General features: G+C 38.9%; 2 protein-coding genes across 3 annotated transcripts; one reads left to right on the top strand and one right to left on the bottom strand.

Annotated features, from left to right (window-relative positions):
- Positions 1-252: 252 nt before the first annotated feature.
- lman2la (lectin, mannose-binding 2-like a) lies at positions 253-8,995 on the bottom strand. 2 transcript variants are annotated; one of them, XM_061926987.2, is made up of 9 exons: positions 8,747-8,995; positions 8,485-8,603; positions 5,127-5,244; positions 3,881-3,963; positions 3,721-3,753; positions 3,434-3,595; positions 3,191-3,305; positions 1,381-1,503; positions 253-1,309 (listed from the first exon to the last, which is right to left on the bottom strand). In XM_061926987.2, the coding sequence occupies exons 1-9, from the start codon at positions 8,952-8,954 to the stop codon at positions 1,167-1,169; spliced, it is 1,104 nt and encodes a 367-aa protein (XP_061782971.1). In that variant the 5' UTR covers positions 8,955-8,995; the 3' UTR covers positions 253-1,166. The 2 variants fall into 2 exon arrangements, with proteins under 2 accessions (XP_061782971.1, XP_061782972.1); XM_061926988.2 differs by lacking the exon at positions 3,721-3,753.
- A 1,760-nt stretch (positions 8,996-10,755) lies between these two features.
- mtfp1 (mitochondrial fission process 1) lies at positions 10,756-22,504 on the top strand. Its single transcript, XM_061926868.2, has 4 exons — positions 10,756-11,126; positions 15,695-15,822; positions 16,199-16,431; positions 21,731-22,504. Exons 1-4 carry the CDS (start codon positions 11,033-11,035, stop codon positions 21,795-21,797), a joined length of 522 nt encoding a protein of 173 aa, XP_061782852.1. The 5' UTR covers positions 10,756-11,032; the 3' UTR covers positions 21,798-22,504.
- Positions 22,505-25,625: the final 3,121 nt, after the last annotated feature.

Below are 25,625 nucleotides of genomic sequence, written 5' to 3'. Positions count from 1 at the left end.
AACATTTTAGCATTATGTTTTGTCTTCAATTACAGTAAGTGTGTTTATCCGAAACATTCCTGCCACTTTATTTTACACACTATAAAACTTTTTTTTTGGATATATACCGCAATAATATCGTACTGTGGCGTTATTACTGTGATAATATCGTACCGAGATATTTTAAACCGTTACATCCCTACTAACAAGTAACAACAAAGTGTAGCTGTGGCTGTTGACCAAGTTTTTGTAAAACAACTTACACTCTAAGACTTAGACTTAGACAAACTTTATTGATCCACAAGGGAAATTGTTTAGCACATGGAAGCCCAGTTCTAACTTCGAGGAATTACCCAGGATGTGACAAAGTATTTCCATGTCGTGGCCGTGTTGTAGTGGCCGGGTGACGACAAAAGCAATGTCCTGCGTGCTACCGGTGAGTATTGTAATCTACAGTAGAACACACTCAAGGCTACTATATTGGGTGAAACGAGTGTAAAGGTGACTGTGTGGATGGTATTTCATGTTGAGAGGGTTCTAACAAGGAAAAAAAAACATATTTAAAAGGTTTTAAACAGTTTTTTTAAATTCTCTTTGAAAATATTCGATCCATAATAATAATCCTACTTTGCAAAAATTTGTTTATTCTGGTACCAATTAACTGCGATAAACGAGGGACGACTGTATAGGGTGTTGCAACTCAGCACTGCTGTTGTCCTGTTAAAGTCAGAATGAAGGTAGAAAAGAGCTTTAGCCTGTGTCACTAATAACGTGCTAAATTGCACTGATGAAAAGGTAATTAAATTACCCGTTACTGGAAAACAATAAAGGCATTAGTAACGTTGGTATTTTTAACACGGTATAAGAACTTGTTTCACGTTGCCTCTCAAAGCCTCTTATGTATGTTTACAACGTCAGATTGTGCAGGTGGACCTAATGTTGCGGCTGTTTAGAAATGCTATAATAAATAGTCTACCTAATACAGCAGATTGTGAAAAAACAGGAAACAAAGAGTCAAAAGTCATATTTAGGATTGTAGCTGCTCAGAAGTCATGGTCTGTGTCTACCCAGGGCAAGGTGCAGGTCACCCCTGTCAGCCACGTTATTCGATTGGTCTCAGTGCAGCGAAGGTCTATAGACCGCAGCGTTCCCAACCCTCGCATATTTTCCTTTACCCACTCGCCTCCTCAGTAGAATCGTTTGCGCCGGCTCTCGTTCCAGTGACTGTAGACTAAGATGCCGATGACGACGAGGAAAATGCAACCCAGTATGGAGAAGAGGACGGTGAAGAAAATGGCCAATCCGCTCATACCTTCTTCAGTCTGACCCACTGGAGGAGAGAAGACAGACCATAAGGAGGTGAATAAAGGACACTCGTGTGTGTGTGTGTGTGTGTGTTACATCTGAGGAGATCCATGTTATCCACGCTGGGTATGGTTATCTCGTCTTCAGTCTCTTCCTCTTCCTGTTTACTTCGCAACACCGTCAGTTGGTAGAGTTTCAGCGAGACGATGTCATGGTTGTCTGGGAAATCAGTTAATTATTGCAGTAATTGAATGACTTGAACAAAATGTGTGGTACAATGCTGCTATCTGCTGGTGTGAAGTGTGAATTACACTAACTTTGCGCCTTTATAGACTTCATCCATTGAACCTCCATAACAAAATTCCACCGGGACCGTTACAATCAATTAGTCTAATGAGATTCAATACAAAAAGCTCTATTCAAAAATGCTGCATTTACTTGTCTGCCATTTCTATATTTATCTCTAAATTGGCAACAGCAAAGTAGGGAGGTAACGATTAACCGGTTTTACTAATAACGATGATTAAAAATGTCACAACTATTTATTGCAAAGACTCTACTACACCGTGTGTTTCTGTCCACCACTATAAACAAACATTATGCTGGTACGTTATTTTCGGCACAACCTGCACAGAACGCACTGAGCACCAAGCAGGGAGGTAATGGGTCCCATTTTTATAGTCTTAGGTATGACTCGGCCGGGGTTTGATCTAACCACTAGGCCACTGAGTAGGTGATGATGGTTTCTGGGCACTGGTTCGACCATAGAGGCTATTTCAAGACCAAATTTTACTAACTGTTCTAGTTGACACAAGGACTTGAGGTGAGCAGGCCTGGTAGAGCTCTGCTGCAGTGGAAAAGGAGTCAACAAGCAATCCTCCCGAGCAGTTGTCTTGCAGGGTCTGCCTGACCTTGGCTTGTCAAAAACAACTGCAGTCTCTTCAAATCTTTTTCTTATTCTTTGTACTTGACACTGAGACACATTAAAAGGTGTCAGCCACCTCACCAGTTGATCTGGTCTTCAACTTCTTAATAATCAACGCTTTGGTCTCAGGGTGAATCTTAGGCATGTTGTCAGAGGTCAAGTTGCAGTTAACGTGAAGGCTTGGCATGCTGGGGTTCTTTTTATACACACCCACTAATTGATTGATCAATTAGTGATCACAGGTAAGGCTGTAATTTAGGATTGGGTGCATCATATGTTAAGGCGACAAGACTTTTGTCCTTGCAAAAACTGACTCTGTGGGCTTTACTAAGCTGTGGACATTAGAATGTTTTTCAGTAGTTTTGTTTGGCACCAAACTATTATTTCAAAAGATGTTGGGATCGAAATGAGCCATTTCTTGTACTTTTTGAGCACACTCAAAAATACCGCGCTAAGAATGATAACCATGATAATATTGGTCACGATAACCGTGATATAAAATGTTGATATTGTTACATCCCTAGTGACCATTTAACATTAGAGATGACTTCTTCCTGTCTGTGTTGAATAAACTATAGGCAGTGTAAATTAATCTAGCAAGTCTAAAACAGGAACATAACTGAAGGATGCTTACAGAGCAGATGGCACTTTTATTTAATTGAAAGAAAGACTCTTTGTTATTTTTTTCAATTATTTTGTACTGTTAGGTTATCTAATTATTTCAGTAATAAATAACGCAAAATCCCTACGGTGATTATATCCAGTTTTGTTGTGAAATAAATTAGTGCATAATAATTGTGATAATCTTGAAACTGTGATTATTACTCAGACTATAACTGTAATTGTTTCATCCTACAGCAAACCTCATTTTGGTATATTTAAAATCTAACATTTGAATTTTTGTGTTGCTAAAAGCTACAATGCTTTCTATTTTCTTGTTACTTAAATTGATTGACATGTGTGTCTGGCAGATGTTCCTACCTGAGAGGTCTCCTGTGATTGCGGAAGCGCCAAAATAAAAGCCTTTTGGTAGCCGCACGCCAGGTATGTCCAAGCAGTCCCTCCACTCGTGTTGTCCATCTATGTCGATCATCACCTGATAAATTCAGAGATTTTAAATACAAATTATTATACCGACCTAGTACAAAACCCATGGTCTAAGATCATTTATGTGGAGTGATATGCTGTTTTCTAGAACCAACTTTTCAAAGAAACGTTTCTCACAGTCAGTCTGCGGCGGACATAGCGGATGAATAGGAAGGCGTCATGCTTCAGGTTGCGCACCATGGCGTTGCAGCCCCCCAGCTCTGTGGGCCGGCCGTCTCGCTCGTGGTCGTAGCTGATGGTGCCGTTGCCCACCATGGCGAGAACAAAAGGAAAGATCCTCTTGTGGTCGGTGAAAGACAAACGCATATATTAGATGACTAATACAATCATTGTGATTGGCTTGCTGGACCCAAACACACTGCCTATAAAGGAGTTTAAACTCGCATGTTTCCGACGATGTTTACCTGTGTGCGAGGAGTGTATCTCTTCTTTTGTGCCTGTCCCCAAGGTGAGTGCACAAAAGAACACAAAGACATCCCCTTTACACAACACTGCCCAAGTACCAACACGAGACCCACAATGACCTTTTTCCCCAAAAAACATGTAAGTGTTCCTGCGGCTCACCTCTAGATGTTTCTCCTCATTGGGATACGTGTCCACAAAAACACCCAATCCTGTAAAGTTGTCCTTATTTCCAAACACAGGACCTGTGTGTGATATGACGATACAACGTTATGAAAGAAAAAAGTAGTAATAAATAGTCGTGGGATTTCTGTGGAGTTTGTTTCTGGAACAATTAAAAGGTAATTAATATGATCCAAGTCCCGGTCCAAGCAATAGTCATGTCCTATAAAACAGTGAACCCCACCCGCCAATTTTGAGACCATTTGTCAAACCTCTGTTGGAAAGACCTTGTAGTAATCTTATCTACTTTCATTTACAGACCTTGGCGTAAACACTCTAGCGCAGTGGTTCTTAATCTGGGTTCGATCGAACCCTAGGGGTTCGGTGAGTCGGGCTCAGGGGTTCGGCGGAGGTCAAGACACACCCGACTCATCGTGTAAATAAACATTTCTCCCTATCGGCGTATTAAGGATACGGCATCAGCAGAAGTCTGACTGATTTGCAGGTGTGTAATTTGTTGTGAGTTTATGCACTGTGTTGGTTTTGTTGTTTGAACAAGGTGATGTTCATGCACGGTTCATTTTGTGCACCAGTATAAAAACATGGTAACACTTTAGTAGGGGGACCATATTCACCTATAATTAGTTGTTTATTAACATGCAAATTAGTAACATATTGGCTCTTAATTAGTCATTATTAAGTACTTATTAATGCCTAATTCGGCATGGCCTCATTAAAACCCAAACCCTCTAACCCTGGCCCTAACCCTCTAACCCTAACCCAATAACTCTAAATTAAGTCTTTGTTACTTAGAATATGTTCCCCATACTAAAGTGTTACCAAAAACATGTAACTTTGTCTTGAATTTGAAAAAAAAAAAACACTTTATTTTTCACTAAAGAAGGGTTCGGTGAATGCGCATATGAAACTGGTGGGGTTCGGTACCTCCAACAAGGTTAAGAACCACTGCCTTAGTGTGTTACATGAGTAATATTAAATACTGAAATGAGGCCTCAAACTAAACCTTTTAGGGGCCACAAAAAGCCTAGGCCCCGTGTATAAAACAAAGAATAGACGAATACCAAATTAAAACACAGCACAACAAACTTCTGCCCGCACATAACAGACACGAGCTTGGAACCGCTAAAACCATGTTTTAAGTAGCAGGTGATCAAAGTTTTTCGTGGCCCAGTTTAGCCCCGCCCTTGGCCTGGTACAAACAGTTGAGGATCCCTAATCTGTTTACCTTTCTGCATGCGCTCCTTTGTGTACCAAATGGCCAGCCCGTCTCCATTAAGGTTCTTCTTTCCTTTTCCGTGAATCTTAAAATGCACCTGCATCTCCCAGTCGCTCAAATGGCACGGCTTGAAGACAAAACAGAAAAATATTGGGTTCAAACTGCCATAATAACGCTCAGTTTTGACACACAATGATTAAAGGAGAACATTATCACAATTTCAGAATTGTTAAAACCATTAAAAATCAGTTCCCAGTGGCTTATTATATTTTTCGAAGTTTTTTTCAAAATTCTACCCATCACGCAATATCCCTAAAAAAAGCTTCAAAGTGCCTGATTTTAACCACCCGTCCATTTTCCTGTGACGTCACATAGTGAAGCCAACACAAACAAACATGGCGGAAAGAACAGAAAGCTATAGCAACATTAGCTCGGATTCAGACTCGGATTTCAGCGGCTTAAGCGATTCAACAGATTACGCATGTATTGAAACGGATGGTTGTAGTGTGGAGGCAGGTAGCGAAAACGAAATTGAAGAAGAAACTGAAGCTATTGAGCCATATCGGTTTGAACCGTATGCAAGCGAAACCGACGAAAACGACACGACAGCCAGCGACACGGGAGAAAGCGAGGACGAATTTGGCGATCGCCTTCTAACCAACGATTGGTATGTGTTTGTTTGGCATTAAAGGAAACTAACAACTATGAACTAGGTTTACAGCATATGAAATACATTTGGCAACAACATGCACTTTGAGAGTGCAGACAGCCCAATTTTCATCAATTAATATATTCTGTAGACATACCCTCATGTCAGCAGGCCAGGGAAGCTAGGGTCGATATTCTTCTCTTGATCATCTTGGGACGGTGTGAGCCAAGACATTAAGGGGGGTTCAGCTCGCTCGTCTGGGGGAACAAACTGCCGCCATTGCTTGCCGTGCTACCGAGGTCCTTTGTCCCTGAATTGCTCACACACTCCGGCAGATTCAATGGGGGTCTGGCGGCAGATTTCTTGGACTTTATCGTTGGAAATGCATCTGCTTTGAGTGTCGCAGGATATCCACACATTCTTGCCATCTCTGTCGTAGCATAGCATTCGTCGGTAAAGTGTGCGGAACAAACGTCCAATTTCTTGCCACTTTCGCATCTTTGGGCCACTGGTGCAACTTGAATCCGTCCCTGTTCGTGTTGTTAAACCCTCCGACAACACACCGACGAGGCATGATGTCTCCAAGGTACGGAAAACAGTCGAAAAAACGGAAAATAACAGAGCTGTTTTGACCCGGTGTTTGAAAAAATGGCGGATTGCTTCCCGATGCGACGTTACGTTGTGACGTCATCGCTCCGAGAGCGAATATTAGAAAGGTGTTTAATTCGCCAAAATTCACCCATTTAGAGTTCGGAAATCGGTTAAAAAAAGATATGGTCTTTTTTCTGCAACATCAAGGTATATATTGACGCTTACATAGGTCTGGTGATAATGTTCCCCTTTAAATTGCAATAATGCAAATGGTTATTTACAGTTTAATCCAGTATTTTTCAACCAGTGTGCCGTGAGATACAGTCTGGTGTGCCGTGGGAGATTATGTAGTTTCACCTATTTGGGTTAAAAATATTTTTTGCAAACCACTAATTATAATCCGCAAATAATGTGCCGTTGTTGAGTGTCTGTGCTGTCCAGAGCTCAGCAGAGTAATCATGTTATTCTCTTCCATATCAGTAGGTGGCAGCAAATAGCTAATTGCTTTGTAGATGTCGGGAACAGGTCGTGTGAAACGCCGATGGTTTGTTGTGATCACAACATGCAGGTAAAAAGGTGTCTGATGCAGTGTTTTTCAACCACTGTGCCGCGGCACACTAGTGTGCCGTGAGATACAGTCTGGTATGCCGTGGGAGATTATCTAATTTCACCTATTTGGGTTAAAAATATTTTTTGCAAACCAGTAATTATAGTCTGCAAATGATGTGTTGTTGAGTGTCAGTGCTGTCTAGAGCTCGGCAGAGTAACTGTGTAATACTCTTCCATATCAGTAGGTGGTAGCAGGTAGCTAATTGCTTTGTAGATGTCGGAAACAGCGGGAGGCAGCATGCAGGTAAAAAGGTGTTTAATGCTTAAACCAAAAATAAACAAAAGGTGAGTGCCCCTAAGAAAAGGCATTGAAGCTTAGGGAAGGCTATGCAGAACTAAACTAAAACTGAACTGGCTACAAAGTAAACAAAAACATAATGCTGGACGACAGCAAAGACTTACTGTGGAGCAAAGACGGCGTCCACAAAGTACATCCGAACATGACATGACAATCAACAATGTCCCCACAAAGGATAGAAACAACTAAAATCTTCTTGATTGCTAAAACAAAGTAGATGCGGGAAACTTCGCTCAAAGGAAGACATGAAACTGCTATAGGAAAATACCAAAAAAGAGAAAAAGCCATTAAAATAGGAGCGCAAAACAAGAACTAAAACACTATACACAGGAAAACAGCCAAAAACTCCTGGTAAGTCAGGGTGTGACGTGACAGGTGGTGACAGTACACCTACTTTGAGACAAGAGCTATATTGATGCATGCTTGGTTATGCTTTAAAGTCATACCCAATAATTGTGACAACGACTTTTTACTGTCAACTGAGTTTCGTTTTTTAATGATGTCTGCTGGTGGTGTGCCTCCGCATTTTTTCAACGCAAAAAAATGTGCCTTGGCTCAAAAAAGGTTGAAAAAGACTGGTCTAATGCTTAAACCAAAAATAAACAAAAAGGTGAGTGTCCCTAAGAAAAGGCATTGAAGCTTAGGGATGGTTATGCAGAACGAAACTAAAACTGAACTGGCTACAAAGTAAACAAAAACAGAATGCTGGACGACAGCAAAGACTTACAGCGTGTGGAGCAGAGACGGCGTCCACAAAGTACATCCGTACAAAAAAAAAAGCAGCAACAACTTAAATGTTCTTGATTGCTATAACAAAGCAGGTGCGGGGAATAGCGCTCAAAGGAAGACATGAAACTGCTACAGGAAAATACCAACAAAACAGGAAAAGCCACCAAAAAAAGGAGCGCAAGACAAGAACTAAAACACTACACACGGGAAAACACCAAAAAACTCAAAATAAGTAACGGCGTGATGTGACAGGTCGTGACAGTACACCTTCTTTGAGACAAGAGCTACAGTGATGCATGGTTAGTTATGGTTTAAATTCATATCCAACAATTGCGACAATGACTTTTTATTGTCTACTGAGTTTAATTTTTTAATGATTTCTGCTGGTGGTGTGCCTTCGGATTGTTTTCAAAGAAAAAAATGCACCTTGGCTCAAAAAAGGTTGAAAAACACTGGTTTAACCATCATCATCATATGTTTTATACACTCACAAGTCGGCTCCATACTGCCCCCTGCCGGCTCTGCATGTCAGGTGTGAGTCGCACCTGTTCAGTAGTTATCATAGCATCGCCCATGAGCTCCCAGTGGGAGGAGCCTAAAGACCCCACACCTGAAAAGGTACAATTTAACTGTCAACTTAGTGATTTTCAAACCATACTGTTTGCTAGGACTTACAAGAAATGAATGTTTAAGTAATGAAATAGCTTGGAAATACAACAATGGTGGTTGTTCGAGAAAGATCTATGGGTGTACCTTGGTAGGGCTTGGTGAGGGAATACTCCCGTTTCAGGAATTCCTCCATTTCGTGGTCGTCGTCGTCGTCGGCAAAACAGTGGCTAACAGTAAACACAAAGAAAATAAAACACCAAAAGAGTTTAAAAGGCGTCATCTTTCGAGGAGAAAATAAAATGTGTATTGTTTTAGAGTCTCCCCGGTGCCTGCTCCGGCTGACGGCGGCCATAGTAGGTCAAACATCACCCGCCTCGTTACGTAGTAAACGGCTTTCCTATTGGTTCCCGCTATTGCATGGCGCATTGCTATTGGCCCATTTTGCTGTCAATTATATTACGTAGCCGTACTATTTTTTTAAATTACGCTCGTGATTTTTCTTAAAGGTACAGTGTCGCTTTTGGGAAACGCTATTATGAAACTATGCTGATGTTAGAAATTATTTAGACAAGATTAATGTTTAAAAAAGCACAGTTTTGAACTCAGTTGTTACCATCATATATGTTTTGAAAACGTTTTTTTTATTTTAAATTGTTTTTATTTTATAAACCTTTATTTTTAATATGCAACATTTACATACAATCAAGAAATAAAAATAAACAAAACAAGTACAGAAACAGTACAAAACAGCGCCAGGGGGTTGTAAACCCAATAAAGTAACTAAAATAGAATGCAAACTATATATATGTAACAAAATGTAAAGCCACAGGCTCACACAAGTTCTGTAAATAATCCAAATTTGGAACACAGCATCATAGTTTTCACAGTTTTTTGGTTGTTAGAGGTAGAGAGTGTTTTAAAAGTAGAGTTCTAATTATTTTTTAAAGGCACAAAAAACAGGTCGGGTATTGAGAAACTTACATTTATGAATAAAAAACTTAGCCAATAGTAGGGCTGGGCGATATGGACGAAAAAGTATATCTCAATATATTTTTACTTAAACTCGATATATATGTCGTTATATTTTTTGGTGAAAGTATACATATAATGATATTCATTTTTGAGCGATATTCAGTAAAAGTTAAGTGAATTGTTAGTTTAGTTTAGTTTATTAAGGATCCCCATTAGTCTACACCGCAGTGGAGACTATTCTTCCTGGGGTCCAGGCCAAAAACATCACACAATCACAAAACAAAAGATTACAATGCAGTACAACATGATCAATAATAAAATGTTGTAATACAAAAATAGCAACAACAAAAAACAAAAAAAACCAATAACTTTGAGTTTACATAATAATCCATCCATCCATTTTCAGGGTCGCGGGGGGTGCTGGAGCCTATCTCAGCTGCATTCGGGCGGAAGGCGGCGTACACCCTGGACAAGTCGCCACCTCATCACAGGGCCAACATTCACACTCACATTCACACTAGCCGCCAATTTAGTGTTGCCAATCAACCTATCCAAAATAATGTTCATACCAAAGATAAAAAGAGCAATATAAAAATAGATATCTATTTTTGCAAAAATAAAACAAAGAACCAATGGCCTATAATATACACATTAGTGTACCAAAGACAATAAGTGACGAAAAAGTACCATCCATCCATTTTCTACTGCTTGTCCCATAATCAATAAAATAGTCAATAATCAATAAAACCAGTCATGACATTAGGTACAATCTAAAATAATCTCTCTGAGTGACAACTGTTCTGTAAATAGTCAGTGGCACTTTTATTAACCCAGTTAGTCAAGATGGGTATTATATCAACAGCACAGAAAATAAACTGTTTAAGTAGTACAGAATTACATAACATGAATAAAATAGAAAAATATTATTTCTACGTAAAATAAATAACGCAGCTGTGCAAATAATACAAAATGTATCAAACTCAGATTTTAAAAAAACAAAACATTTTCTTTCCTGGTTCGATGACCCGCCCTATCTTGTCTCTGATTGGCCTATCCCTAACCAATTGTGACTCGTCATAGTAAGCAACCAACCAATCATGGATGTTCTTTTCCATGCATGCACGTCTTGGAAGGAGGAAGGGGAGGGGTTTAGTAGCCCGTGGAGGGGGAGCGAGGGGGAGAACAAGGAACACAACAAATAAGCAGCGTTTGGTAATTTGAACGTGAAATAAAATATATCGATATCACGATATTGTCTTCATTCATATATTGTTTAAAAAAGATATCGATATATCTTACAAACTACGTCACTGAAAAAAACTGTACTGCCATCTAGCGTCCAGGACGTGTTACTCACTCAGCCGGGTTGGACGCAGGTAAGAAAGCCCACGCCCCCTTCAGGATCCGTCCTTGCTGTCGGCATTCTTAAACTCTCACTACTCGGCGGCGATGGAGTGAATGGCGCCAACAGGAAAGCCAAGCATGGATCCCACGGAAGAAAAAGCAAGCCAAGAAGTTGACATCTATCGCGACACGTGGGTCCGCTTCCTAGGTTTGTACCGTGTGTGTTATCCTACCTAGCGAATGAGTGAAGAATAACAGTGTGACCCTGGAGCCGTGTCCTAGGTTGCTAACTGTACGGCTAGCTTGCGGCGGCTAACCACTCTGTTGAACGGCTATTCTTAGTGTACATGAAGGTCACATTGTGTTGTGGAGGGCATTGACAACATAATGGGGAAAACACTACATTTTCTCGGTTTATCCTCCTTGTGTGTATTTTAACGCCAAATGGCGCAGGTAGTAGTAGATCACTCAGACCGAAGTAGTTGAGCAAGTTGAGGCAGTGACTCACAAGCAAGTCACTACACTATCACTCCCATATCTTTTTCAGTGCTACCAATTTTCATTGTCATATAATGATGAGACTGCAAAGTGCATGCACAGCTAATATCCTCATGGGTATTTGTGCAGCTGTTGTGCTTAATATATATTTGTTTACTTTGCATGGGCAGCACATTCCTTTCTGTCAACATACAGTACAGCATTGGAGTGCATAATCAGTAGTGTGTGTACAGGTTAAAATAACAAAGGGTTACCTGAAAATTACATGGTCCATTCAAATGATAATATATATTTCATTAAGCAGATTGGTGCATTTTTTTTTTAATTTCCAGTTCTACCCAGAATTCTCCACATACAAAAGCCTAATTCTTCCTACCATTAAAATTGATGTTTATGTAACTCGGATTAGATCTGAAAATAAAGCTCCGATCCTGAGAAAGCATCTTCTTAACCCTGTAAGACCCAAATATAGATAAACCTAAAAAAAAAATGTTTATGTATGTTTTTAGAGAAATGTTGTAATATTGCAACACTGGGAGCATAATTTCTGTATTTGTACTCACGTTGTCTGAACAACTAAGGGTTCATTTGCAGGGTTGATTGCTTACTTAGCCCCATAACGGTATACACTATTAATAATAATCACACATTAGTTATTTTTTTACGAAGTCATTTATTACAAATATAAAAAATATGAAACAAGATAAAACTCTTAAAAAACGCTTTTCCCCCCTCTTTTTTTCTTTTCATGACATTGGTCATGAAGACTTTCATTGGTGGTGAAAGTCCTAAAAACAGTCCCTATCGTCTGTAAAACATCTGTAGAATGTATACTATCCATGTATAGAGAAAATACTTCAGGCAGTGATGTAGTGGAGGGAATACAACCTGTTTGAGCCCACTGCAACAAGCCAGCTATTTGACTACCACATTCACCCAGTGTTGTATAATTGCAACAATTATATAACAAGCTCTAAATGAAATTTGATGCATCTGTTCCACAATAACTACATATATACATGCTCTGGACATTGTAATAACAACCAAAAAATATATAAAAGACATTTTAATTACTTGAGTCTGATGAATCCGGTCCAATGAAACCTTGAGAGGTTGTGTGAGTTCATGGCCAGAAGACGTGACTTATAAACAAATGTACGATCCAATAGCCTTGTGAGACTGAACAATAGGACCAAATGACTGTAAATGTGGTAAAAAAATATATAACAGATTGTTTTTTAGGATGGTTAAAGGTAACATTGTAATTTTACAACAAGGAGCAGGGTTAAAAATAAAAACAGGCCAATGTTTAAATCACCAAACGTCAACAAAAGCTTATTAAAAGTTTTATAACGGCGACAGTTTGACCCAGGAATTGATTTTTTCTATGTGAAAACAATTTTTTGGCCTTTGATCCAATCCGATTTTGAGTACCAATCCGATAATTTCACAATAGATTATAGAACTGAAAATGATTTACGACAAGTACCTAAAGCAGGCCTGGGCAATTATTTTGACTCGCGGGGGGCCAAATTGAGAGAACAAAAAGTGTCTGGTGGCCGGTATCTCTATTTTTAGGAACACTAATACAAAAACTCATAATAATGTCTGATTGAATGCTAAAAACGTTATGACAGACCGCCTGAAAAAACGGAATGGAATTTTAAGTTTTTTTTACTGAATGAGACACCCAGAATGTACATGAAAATAAAGAATGTGGGATTTACAATATTGACTATGAACGATAAAACACTGAATATCGACAACATATGAACGTCACACCCCCTGTTGATCGATATATTGTACAATCAAGCGAAACGCAACAAAAAATGCAACAAACACAGCAAAATATGAACAATAACTAAACAAAACCAAAAACTACAAGGGCTCCCTTTTAAATCATTTGGGTTTTGCCCTCAAAGCCTTCCTTTATCCGGAGACTTATCCCTGAGTTTGTAAACAATAACAAAAATCACCCAAAACATATTTTGTGTTAATACAAACAAGATGAAGAAAAATATCGATCTAATCACTTTAGTATCGTTTATTTAGCAATTCCATATTAGGTATCGATAGCATCGGCATCTGGATTGATCCGCCCTTCTTTAAATTGAAGCTTTAGCGGCTAGCTTCTTGTGTCATCCTGCTCGTTGTGTGTGTGTGTGTGTGTGTGTGTGTGTGTGTGTGTGTAGTAGGGTGATATGGCCTAAAAGCTGTATTGCGATATACATTGCAACCCCCTGCAATAACGATGTACAGTACAGGCTACAAGTTTGGACACACCTTCTCATTTCAATGCGTTTTCTTTATTTTCATGACTATTTACATTGTAAATTGTCACTGAAGGCATCAAAACTATGACACCTGTGAAGTGAAAACCATTTCAGGTGACTATCTCTTGAAGCTCATTGAGAGAATGCCAAGAATGTGCAAAACCGTAATCAGAGCAAAGGGTGGCTATTTTGAAGAAACTAGAATATAATACATGTTTTCAGTTATTTCACCTTTTTCTGTTAAGTACATAACTCCACATGTGTTCATTCATAGGTTTGATGCCCTCAGTGACAATCTAAATCTCAGAAGCCGATTCGATACACATCTTGATACACGATCATTGATACGATATGGTATTTTTATTTTATTTTATTTTATTATTATTTTTGTCTTAAAATAATACAATCATGTGTGCTTACGGACTGTATCCCTGCAGACTGTATTGATATATATTGATATATAATGTAGGAACCACAAATATTAATAACAGAAAGAAACAACCCTTTTGTGTGAATGTGTGTAAATGGGGGAGGGAGTTTTTTTGGGTTGGTGCACTAATTGTAAGTGTATGTTGTATTTTTTATGTTGATTTAATAGAAATAAAAAAAAAGTTTATTTTTATTTTTTTATTTCTTGTGCGGCCCGGTACCAATTGATCCACGGACCGGTGCCGGGGCACGGCCCGGTGGTTGGGGACCACTGTGCTAGAGCATACTTGCCAACCTTTACACCTCCGAATTCGGGAGATGGGGGGGGCGAGGTTTGGTGGTAGCGGGGGTGTATATTGTAGCGTGCCGGAAGAGTTAGTGCTGTAAGGGATTCTGGGTATTTGTTCTGTTGTGTTTATGTTGTGTTACGGTGCGGATGTTCTCCCGAAATGTGTTTGTCATTCTTGTTTGGTGTGGGTTCACAATGTGGAGCATATTTGTAACAGTGTTAAGGTTGTTTATACGGCCACCCTCAGTATGACCTGTATGGCTGTTGACCAAGTATGCAGTGTATCCACTTATGTGTGTGTAAAAGCCGCATATATTATGTGACTGGGCCGGCACACTGTTTGTATGGACGCTAAAGGCAGTGTCTTTAAGGCACGCCCCCAATAATGTTGTCCGGGTGGAAATTGGGAGAATGGTTGCCCCGCGAGATTTTCAGGAGGGGCACTGAAATTCGTGAGTCTCCCGGGAAAATCGGGAGGTTATAACCGATACTGATCATTTCCGATATTCCATTTTAAAGCATTTATCGGCCGATAATATTGGCAGGCCGATATTATCGGACATCTCTAATTTACAGTATATCGTCTATATCGCAACCCTGTTGTCGAGCATGCTTCGCCATTCCTTTTCCTCTAGTCCTCCAGTGATAACAGTACATGGAAGAAACTTTATTTTCTGCCATGCTAGTGAGGATTAGTGTCTTTGAAGCAGCTGTGGACAGACGAATGAGTGTGAATGAGTGTAAATGGGGGAGGGAGGTTTTTTGGGTTGGTGCCCTGTATGTTGTATTTTTTATGTTGATTTAATAAAAGTACAAAAATAAATAAATTGCGGTTTGTTCTCAAATTCGAGCCGGTGTTCTGGCAAGACACGCACCCTCCTGGAATTCATGTAACTCTTGCAAGTGTGTAACCAGGAAATGTAACTGTCTCCCTGAGCGTGCTTCTTTTTGGAAGGAGCCTTTTATGTTTGTACAGTCTTAAGTCATGTAAACAACAGGGCGCAGCTGCGGTAAATATTGAAAATCATTAAAAAAAAAAGAAAGACAAATATCGGCCCCGGATTGACGTCTCTAAAGCAAACATGTTCAGTAAACTGAACAAATTGAGTTTTATTTGTACTGACCCTTAAAACGGCCAACTTGCCGCTCGGCAGCCAATGTGTGCCTGGGCAATTACCTCTTTAAGAGGATGATAAATAGTCTCCAAGTGCGGTTTAATAGGCTGTGTGACATCGCTGTAAATTGGGGGACATTGTGTGACATCCTCCACCCACCTCTTCTCCTCAGGTTACGCCAACGAAGTGGGGGAGGCCTTCCGTGCGCTGGTGCCATCCAGCGTGGTATGGGGCAGCTACGCGGTGGCCACGGTCTATGTGGCTGCTGATGCTCTGGACAAAGGGAAAAAAGCAGCTGCGGTAAGCGTAAAAAGAAGTTAGGCACTGGTAATATTTACAAGAGTATTCATTTTAACCCTTGTGTAATGTTCATATTGTTGTTACTCAGCCAGCGTTTGTGGGTCTGATGGACCCGTTGCATTTTGTGGCTTTTAATGCCTCACAATCAAACACTTTTATGTTAAAATACTGAACAGATGTTTACCATATCCCAATAAACATCTGTTCAGTATTTTAACATAAAAGTGTTTGATTGTGAGGCATTAAAAGCCAATCATTTTAGTGATTTAACCCCCAATTCCAACCCTTAATGCTGAGTGCCTAGCGGGGAGGTATTGGGTCCCATTTTTATAGTCTTTGGTATGACTTGTGATCAATTTCTCCTGCACTTGTCCAGGCGCACGGGGACAACCCGGGCCAGAAGACCCGCGTGGTGGCGGCAGTGGCGGACACGTTCCTGTGGCAGGCCCTGGCCTCTGTGATCATCCCCGGCATCACCATCAACCGCGTGTGCGCCGCCTCGCTGCACCTGCTGGGCCGCACCACCAGGTGGCCCCTGCCTGTGCGCAAGTGGACCACCACGGCCATCGGGCTCTCCACCGTCCCCTTCATCATCACTCCTATTGACAGGTAGCGCCTTGTTTGCATTATCCTCACAAAATTGAGTACAACCCTCAACGACCATTTTAATTACCGTATTTTTCGGACTATAAGGCGCGCTTAAATCCTTTAATGTTCTCAAAAATCGACAGTGCGCCTTATAACCTGGTGCGCCTAATGTACGGAATAATAATAATTATAATAATAGATTGTATTTGTAAAAAAACACTTTACATTGAGTAATCAACCTCAAAGTGCTACAGTGTATTAAAAAAATAAAATAAAAATAAAAAATAAATAAAGAAAACTAGAACAGCCAAATAGCTAGAACTACTATGCATACATCTAAAAAAAAGTTGTTTTTTTTTAAAAGAAGGGTTTTTAAGCCTTTTTTAAAAGCATCCACAGTCTGTGGTGCCCTCAGGTGGTCAGGGAGAGCGTTCCACAGACTGAGAGCGGCGGAGCAGAAAGCCCGGTCTCCCATTGTTTGTAGCTTTGTCCTCGGAGGTTGGAGGAGGTTAGCCTGTCCGGAGCGGAGGTGTCGTGTGGAGGATTTGGGGGTGAGTAGTTCTTTGAGGTAGAGGGGGGCATTTCAATGAAGGCACTGGTGGGTTAGTAGGGAGACTTTGTATTCAATCCTGAGTGGAACAGGAAGCTAGTGAAGAGATTTGAGATTATTATAATAATTCTGGTTACGCTTACCGACCTCAAAGCTATTTTATTTGGTACATGGTGTAATGATAAATGTGACCATTAGTAGCCAGTCACACATAAGAGATACATGTAGACTGCAATATGACGCCAGTAAACAACACCAAAAACCTTAAATGTTCCATTGAAAATATAGAACATTACACACGGCGCTCAAAAATCTGTCAAAATGTTTTAGTACGACTTTGGTAAGCTATGAACCTGCACCGCTTGATGGATTGTTGTACCATTACGGCTACCATAGTCAGACGTACTGTGCTTCAACAAACGGTATTATAATGGTGTGTGTATAAGGAACACAAATTGGCACCTAGTAGCAGACATTATCTGGTGTTTTGTTTCGCTATATTGTGAAAAACCAACCTTTCTTACCTTCTGGTACCTGCTGATGTGTATTTGGGATCTGCATAAGTCCTGAAAATTTGCGCCCCTCCGCCATTGTAGCCCACAGTAGTCGATAAACTTCTTCTTTTTCTCTATCTTCTTGTTATGGGACATTCATCCTCCACTGTTGCCATTTCTAATATAAAGTAGTGTAAAGTTCTTACTTATATCTGTCAGTAAACTCGCCATCAAAGCGCTAAAACATACCGGTGTAGTGAGTTTACATTATTCACCCAAGGAACTTCAGTTATTAGAGAATTCCGGTCAGACTGTTTCTCATGGGACACATTTCCACCGTTGTTGTTGTTTCCGGATGAGGAGATGCTGCTCCGTTATTGATTGAAGTAAAGTCTGAATGTCATTAAAACAGTTAGCTCCATCTTTTGACACTTCTTCCACTCCCGTCCTTGCATGCTACACCGCTACAACAAAGATGACGGGGGAGAAGACGCTGCCGGAGGTGAGCCACGTAAATAAGACCGCCCACAAAACGGCGCATCCGGAAGCGACTGTCAGAAAGCGGCTTGAAGATGATCTGTAAAACATCATCTATGCAACATTTTGACCAAAGAACCACCATTACATGTTATGAAGACCACACTGCAAAAAATGAAATCTAAGTAAGATTAAATATCTCAAATAAGGGTGATATTTGCTTAATTTCTGTCTGATAAGATAATTCTTCTCACTAAGCAGATTTTATGTTAGTGTTTTACTTGTTTTAAGGGTTTTGGTCCTAAATGATCTCAGTAAGATATTACAACTTGTTGCTGAGATTTGATGACCTATATTGAGTAAAACATGCTTGAAACTAGAATATCAACTGTTGCAAAGCTGTGTCATCAACACTCACAAGTATAAAACCACTTTTTTAAAGTAATAATTTCTTACTTCAAGCATGAAAAAAAAAATCATGATGCCGAGCGCATATCATTATGTCAAGATAATGCCACTAGCATTTACTTAATTTAAGAATATTTTTCAACATATTAAGCAAAAAGGTCTCTTTTTTTTCTCCCAAGAAAAGTGCACTTGTTATTAGTGAGAAAATACTTATTTTAAAGTATTTTTGGGTTCATTGAGGTTAGCTTATTTTACTTGTTTTGGAAAGTCTTGACAAGCCGAATTTTCTTATAGCAGATAATTTAGCTCAGTTCAAATAAAATACCTCAAATTTTTTTATTTTTTTTATTCTTGATTTTGAACACTGACTTTTTGCAGTGCACAAGGAAGTGTTTTAAATTTAGAAGAAGAAAAAAAGACTCTTTAATGCGCCCTATTATTCGGTGCGCCTTATTTATGAAAAAAGATCGAAAATAGACCATTCATCGGCAGTGCGCTTTATAATCCGGTGCTCCCTATGGTCCGGAAAATACGGTAATCAATAAAAAGGAAAGAAGCTTAGGATGCATGAGGATAAAGTACGTTAGTGTGGTTCACTTCTTGCACCGTCACGACCTGCCAGCTGTTAAATCAGTGTACACTGCACACTGACTATTCTAAATGATGTCTACATTCCATTTCAATGGTCTGTTGAGGGGTGTACCGTATTTTTCGGATTATAAATCACAGTTTTTTTCGTAGTTTGGCCGGGGGTGCGATTTATACTCTGGAGCGATTTATGTGTGAAATTATTAACACATTACCGTAAAATATCAAATAATATTATATATCTCATTCACGTAGGAGACTACACTGCAAAAACTCAGTGTTTAAAACCAAGGGAAAAAAATACAAAAATGAGGGGTATTTTATTTGAACTAAGCAAAATTATCTGCCAATAGAACAAGAAAATTTGGCTTGTCAAGACTTTCCAAAACAAGTAAAATTAGCTAAATTCAATGAACTCAAAAATACCTTAAAATAAGTATATTCTCACTAATAACAAGTGCACTTTTCTTGGTAGAAAAAACAGAGACGTTTTTGCTCAATATGTTGAAAATAATTCTTAAATTAAGTAAATGCTAGTGCCATTATCTTGACATAACGATATGCCCTCGGCATTACATTTCTTGAAACCAGCAAACTTATACTAAAAACTAACTTATTGTTCATAATGGGGAACATTATCACAATTTCAGAATTGTTAAAACCATTAAAAATCAGTTCCCAGTGGCTTATTTTATTTTTCGAAGTTTTTTTCAAAATTTTACCCATCACGCAATATCCCTAAAAAAAAAGCTTCAAAGTGCCTGATTTTAACCATCGTTATATACACCCGTCCATTTTCCTGTGACGTCACATAGTGATGCCAACACAAACAAACATGGCGGAAAGAACAGCAAGCTATAGCGACATTAGCTCGGATTCAGACTCGGATTTCAGCGGCTTAAGCGATTCAACAGATTACGCATGTATTGAAACGGATGGTTGTAGTGTGGAGGCAGGTAGCGAAAACGAAATTGAAGAAGAAACTGAAACTATTGAGCCATATCGGTTTGAACCGTATGCAAGCGAAACCGACGAAAACGACACGACAGCCAGCGACACGGGAGAAAGCGAGGACGAATTCGGCGATCGCCTTCTAACCAACGATTGGTATGTGTTTGTTTGGCATTAAAGGAAACTAACAACTATGAACTAGGTTTACAGCATATGAAATACATTTGGCAACAACATGCACTTTGAGAGTGCAGACAACCCAATTTTCATCAATTAATATATTCTGGAGACATACCCTCATGTCAGCAGGCCAGGGAAGCTAGGGTCGATATTCTTCTCTTGATCATCTTCGGTGGCATAAGGGACGGTGTGAGCCAAGACATCCAGGGGGTTTAGCTCGCTCGTCTGCGGGAACAAACTGCCGCCATTGCTTGCCGTGCTACCGAGGACCTTTGTCCCTGAATTGCTCACACACTCCGGCGGATTCAATGGGGGTCTGGCGGCAGATTTCTTTGACTTTATCATTGGAAATGCATCTGCTTTGAGTGTCGCAGGATATCCACACATTCTTGCCATCTCTGTCGTAGCATATCTTTCGTCGGTAAAGTGTGCGGAACAGACGTCCAATTTCTTGCCACTTTCGCATCTTTGGGCCACTGGTGCAACTTGAATCCGTCCCTGTTCGTGTTGTTACACCCTCCGACAACACACCGACGAGGCATGATGTCTCCAAGGTACGGAAAACAGTCGAAAAAACGGAAAATAACAGAGCTGATTTGACTCTGTGTTTGAGAAAATGGCGGATTGCTTCCCGATGCGACGTCACGTTGTGACGTCATCGCTCCGAGAGCGAATATTAGAAAGGCGTTTAATTCGCCAAAATTCACCCATTTAGAGTTTGGACATCGGTTAAAAAATTATATGGTCTTTTTTCTGCAACATCAAGGTATATATTGACGCTTACATAGGTCTGGTGATAATGTTCCCCTTTAATGGAAAGGCAACAAGGCAACATCTTATTACTCTCGGGGTCTCCTAGCCGTCTAAAAATGCATTTTTCCATCGATAACATGACATCATCGCGCCAAGTGTGTGCTCTTTCAGTCAATTAGTGCGCATATATACAGCCCGGCCCCCGGCCCAAATTTTTTTAATTGTAATTTTGAAGAATTTATCTGAATGTGCATGAACCTTTTCTGTTAAAAATTGTTAGAAATGTCACATGTGAAATGTTTAAAAATTAACTGTCAGTTTACTGTACTGTGCCAACTAACTGTACTACTATATGAGTACGTATTTTCTATTGTTTCATTGAAAATAAAACAGCAAAGTCCATTTGGCTGTCATCTGTTTTGATTATGAGACACAATTGTGTCAAAGTCATGATTTTTTTTTCATGTTTGAAATAAGAAATTATTAGTTTAAAAAAGTAGTTTTATACTTGTGAGTGTTGATGACACAGCTTTGCAACACTTGATATTCTAGTTTCAAGCATGTTTTACTCAATATAGGTAATCAAATCTCAGCAACAAGCTGTAATATCTTACTGAGATCATTTAGGACCAAAACCCTTAAAACAAGTAAAACACTAACATAAAATCTGCTTAGTGAGAAGAATTATCTTATCAGACAGAAAATAAGCAAATATCACCCTTATTTGAGATATTTCATCTTACTTAGATTTCACTTTTTGCAGTGTAGTGCGACTTATATATGTTTTTTTCCTTCTTTATTATGCATTTTCGGCCGGTGCGATTTATACTCCGGAGCTACTTATAATCTGAAAAATACGGTACTCATTTTTGCAAGATACCGTACTATGTACTGTATTTACCTTCTGTGCACCTGGCAGGTCGGTGGACTACCTGCTGGACGCCAGCCTCCGCAAGATGTACGGTCCCGGCGACAAGCAGGATTAGGCTGCTCTCATGGAGGTCCACCTTCAAAGAAAAGGGATTGTATGGTACTGTATATGATGAGAACACTACGCAGGAGGAGTATTGCTGTACAAACACTTATTTTGACGTTTAACGGCAGGGATGCACGTCGCTGTTATCGTGCTGCTCTGCACTTTGAGCCAGTTTAGCACAGCGGTTCACTTTCGGGTACTATTACGCTCTCTGAAGCACTTTGATTCTACCCAGCTGTTACACACTCACTCATGGGAGCCACTGCGGTTTGCACTGGAACACCATATTTTTGCAATAAGCCATCGTAAATGTCTCATCTCTGCTGTAGCGACATTAAGGGTATTAGCCATTTTGAACCATTTATCACCGTTACAATTTACTGTCTAAATACAAGTTCCGTGTTTGCACACTTGAAAGGGAATAACTACTAGGAGCTATGCAAGGGAAACAACTGTCTTTTTAAAGTACGCACACCACACCGAGTGTTTTAACATTGTCTATACTGTATGAGTCTCCATATTCATATTCAGTTCAACATTTCATATTTTACACGTGATAGGAATACCGGTATTTTTTTTGTATATTGTGTGGGAAAGGGTTACATTTTATCTTCTCTAAACATTAAACTTTGACTAAGAATGGGATAAATTGTTAATACAATGCTGGGGAGACAAAAAAAAGTTTGATGTTGTGAAATAAATTGTCCAATGATGTGCTTTTGTTGTGTTTTTTTCCTTCAGGTACAGTTAATCGGCATCCATAATAATGCAGGTTTTGGTAGTAATGTAGTTTCCAGTGGTGCTGCATCACACCATAGGAGGTGTTTTTTTAGGTTTTCATATAGCTCCATAAGATAAGCAAATAATTAGAAATTAAGAGATGTGACATTTGGGAATAAATGGAGCCTCCTAAATGGTTCTTTTAAGTGAACCATGAGAACCAATTCACGTTTGGGAGCGTTTTTTTTTGCAAAAAATATATATTTATTTATAGGTTTTTTTCCCCCTTTTCTTCTAATTTTCTATCTATTACTACTACTATTATTATTATCATCATAATTATTATATTTGAATTTTTCCTTTTTTTTGTTTTATTTTCATACTCTTTGGCTAATACCGATGAGTAAATGGGAGGGGTCGCGTTCCACTAAAATAAGAAAAATGTGAGGTTTTCTGTTTTTTTCTGTATGAATTGTATTGTATTGAATTGTCCATGCTCAATAATAATAATAAAAAAATGAAAGAAAATGTAGCAGCATTTGGATTCACTTTTTCTGAATTATACCTTTTTGAACATATTTTATTTTTTATTCACTTTTTTGGCTCATTGTTATATGTAAAGTATATGTGTGCACACCCCAGGTAGTGTAGTATTGTTCAATTTTGAATTCACATTTTTAATACTTCTTAATTTTTATCCTTATTTTATTTATACTTTTTAGAAACACAAACACTTTGTTATTATTTGTATATTTTTTCTGTATTATTAAAATGAGCTGGTGATGTCGTAGTGATAGTGTAAGCATGGGGATAAAGCATTACCTGAAGGAATGTTTACAATGACAACAAAACATAAATACAATTATAGCCAATATTTCAGAATAATTTCCACCCATTAATATTTAAGTACACATTTTGATTGATTCCTTTAAAAAATGTTTTTAAATAACATACATAAAATATATATATATATATATATATGTTTCATATATACACATACATATGTATGTATATGTATATATACAGTATATACATACACACACACACACACACACACACATATATATATATATATATATATATATATATATATACATATATAAACACATACAGTCATGGTCAAAAGTGTACATACACTTGTGAAGAACATAATGTCATGGCTGTCTTGAGTTTCCAATAATTTCGAAAACTCTTATTTTTTTGTGATAGAGTGATTGGAGCACATACTTGTTGGTCACAAAAAACATTCATGAAGTTTGGTTCTTTTATGAATTTATTGTGGGTCTACTGAAAATGTGACCGAATCTGCTGGGTCAAAAGTATACATACATCAATGTTAATATTTGACAAAATTGTTGCAGTTCAGCTAAATGTGTTGGTTTTCTAACATGGACTTGTTTCTTCAGCATTGTCCACACGTTTAAGTCAGGACTTTGGGAAGGCAATTCTAAAACCTTAATTCTAGCCTGATTTAGCCATTCTTTTACCACTTTTGACGTGTGTTTGGGGTCATTGTCCTGTTGGAACACCCAACTGCGCCCAAGACCCAACCTCCGGGCTGATGATTTTAGGTTGTCCTGAAGAATTTGGAGGTAATCCTCCTTTTTCATTGTCCCATTTATCCTTTTTCATTGTCCCATTTAAAGTACCAATTCCATTGGGAGCAACACAGGCTCAGAGCATAATACTACCACCACCATGCTTGACGTTAGGTGTGGTGTTCCTGGGATTAAAGGCCTCACCTTTTCTCCTCCAAACATATTGCTGGGTATTGTGGCCAAACAGCTCAATTTTTGTTTCATCTGACCACAGAACTTTCCTCCAGAAAGTCTTATCTTTGTCCATGTGATGAAACAAAAATTGAGCTGTTTGGCCACAATACCCAGCAATATGTTTGGAGGAGATGACAATGAAAAAGGAGGTTGGGTCTTGGGCCCAGTTGGGTGTTCCAACAGGACAATGACCCCAAATCAGGCTAGAATTAAGGTTTTAGAATGGCCTTCCCAGAGTCCTGACTTAAACGTGTGGACAATGCTGAAGAAACAAGTCCATGTCAGAAAACCAACAAATTCAGCTGAACTGCACCAATTTTGTCAAGAGGAGTGGTCAAAAATTCAAGCAGAAGCTTGTGGATGGCTACCAAAAGCGCCTTATTGCATTGAAACTTGCCAAGGGACATGTAAGCAAATATTAACATTGCTGTATGTATACTTTTGACCCAGCACATTTGGACACATTTTCAGTAGACCCATAATAAATTCATAAAAGAACCAAACTTCATGAATGTTTTTTTGTGACCAACAAGTGCAGTATGTGCTCTAATCACTAAATATGTCATAGTAAATCACAACAAACTATTATATTTAAAAAAAAAAAGCAGAAGCTCATGTTTTATAAGATAATGTTTAGTTTTAGTTTGCATTTTAGTTGTAATTATTTCAAACTAGGGGTTAGTACGTGTGCCTCACCCCCGCGACTCCGAGAGGGACAAGCGGTAGGAAATGGATGGATGGATGTTTCAAACTGAAAAGGGAGTGTTGGTGTTCCTAAATGAACCACAGCTGACACTGATTACGGTCAAACAAAGGGAGTATATATACAAGAAGGACACACAACAGCTCTAGGTTAAATCTCAGTTATGTTTTTTCTTCAGTTCGTCTTTTTGTCACTTTGGACACTTACGAGGAGCCAGTTTGGTAAGAACAACAACATTGGGTACATATTGGGATTGTGCTTTGACACTGACGGTACGATTTCAGTTTTGATCCATTTATTTGGTTGCACACTGCAAAAAGTCAGTGTTCAAAAACAAGGGGAAAAAAATACAAAAATGAGGGGTATTTTATTTGAACTAAGCAAAATGATCTGCCAATAGAACAAGAAAATTCGGCTTGTCAAGACTTTCCAAAACAAGTAAAATTAGCTAACCTCAATGAACCCAAAAATACCTTTTTAAAATAAGTATATTTTCACTAATAACAAGTGCACTTTTCTTGGTAGAAAAAAATGAGACCTTTTTGCTCAATATGTTGAAAAATATTCTTAAATTAAGTGATTTTTTCTTTTCATGCTCGAAGTAAGAAATTACTTTAAAAAAGTAGTTTTATACTTGTGAGTG

This window comes from Nerophis lumbriciformis, linkage group LG32 (assembly GCF_033978685.3).
Source record: "Nerophis lumbriciformis linkage group LG32, RoL_Nlum_v2.1, whole genome shotgun sequence".
NCBI lineage: Eukaryota > Metazoa > Chordata > Actinopteri > Syngnathiformes > Syngnathidae > Nerophis > Nerophis lumbriciformis.
This window is presented reverse-complemented; position numbering and strand designations above follow the sequence as displayed.

What these genes read in the sequence shown, in the direction of transcription:
- mtfp1 (XM_061926868.2), top strand. Translation starts at nt 11,033, where the DNA reads ATGGCGCCAACAGGAAAGCCAAGCATGGATCCCACGGAAGAAAAAGCA. An exon ending in CACGTGGGTCCGCTTCCTAG is followed by an intron (nt 11,127 to 15,694) that starts GTTTGTACCGTG and finishes TCTTCTCCTCAG; the next exon opens with GTTACGCCAACGAAGTGGGG. An exon ending in AAGGGAAAAAAGCAGCTGCG is followed by an intron (nt 15,823 to 16,198) that starts GTAAGCGTAAAA and finishes GCACTTGTCCAG; the next exon opens with GCGCACGGGGACAACCCGGG.
- lman2la (XM_061926987.2), bottom strand. Translation starts at nt 8,954, where the DNA reads ATGGCCGCCGTCAGCCGGAGCAGGCACCGGGGAGACTCTAAAACAATA. An exon ending in GGGCAGTATGGAGCCGACTT is followed by an intron (nt 5,245 to 8,484) that starts GTGAGTGTATAA and finishes TTTGTCTTCAAG; the next exon opens with CCGTGCCATTTGAGCGACTG. An exon ending in AATCACAGGAGACCTCTCAG is followed by an intron (nt 1,504 to 3,190) that starts GTAGGAACATCT and finishes CTGATTTCCCAG; the next exon opens with ACAACCATGACATCGTCTCG.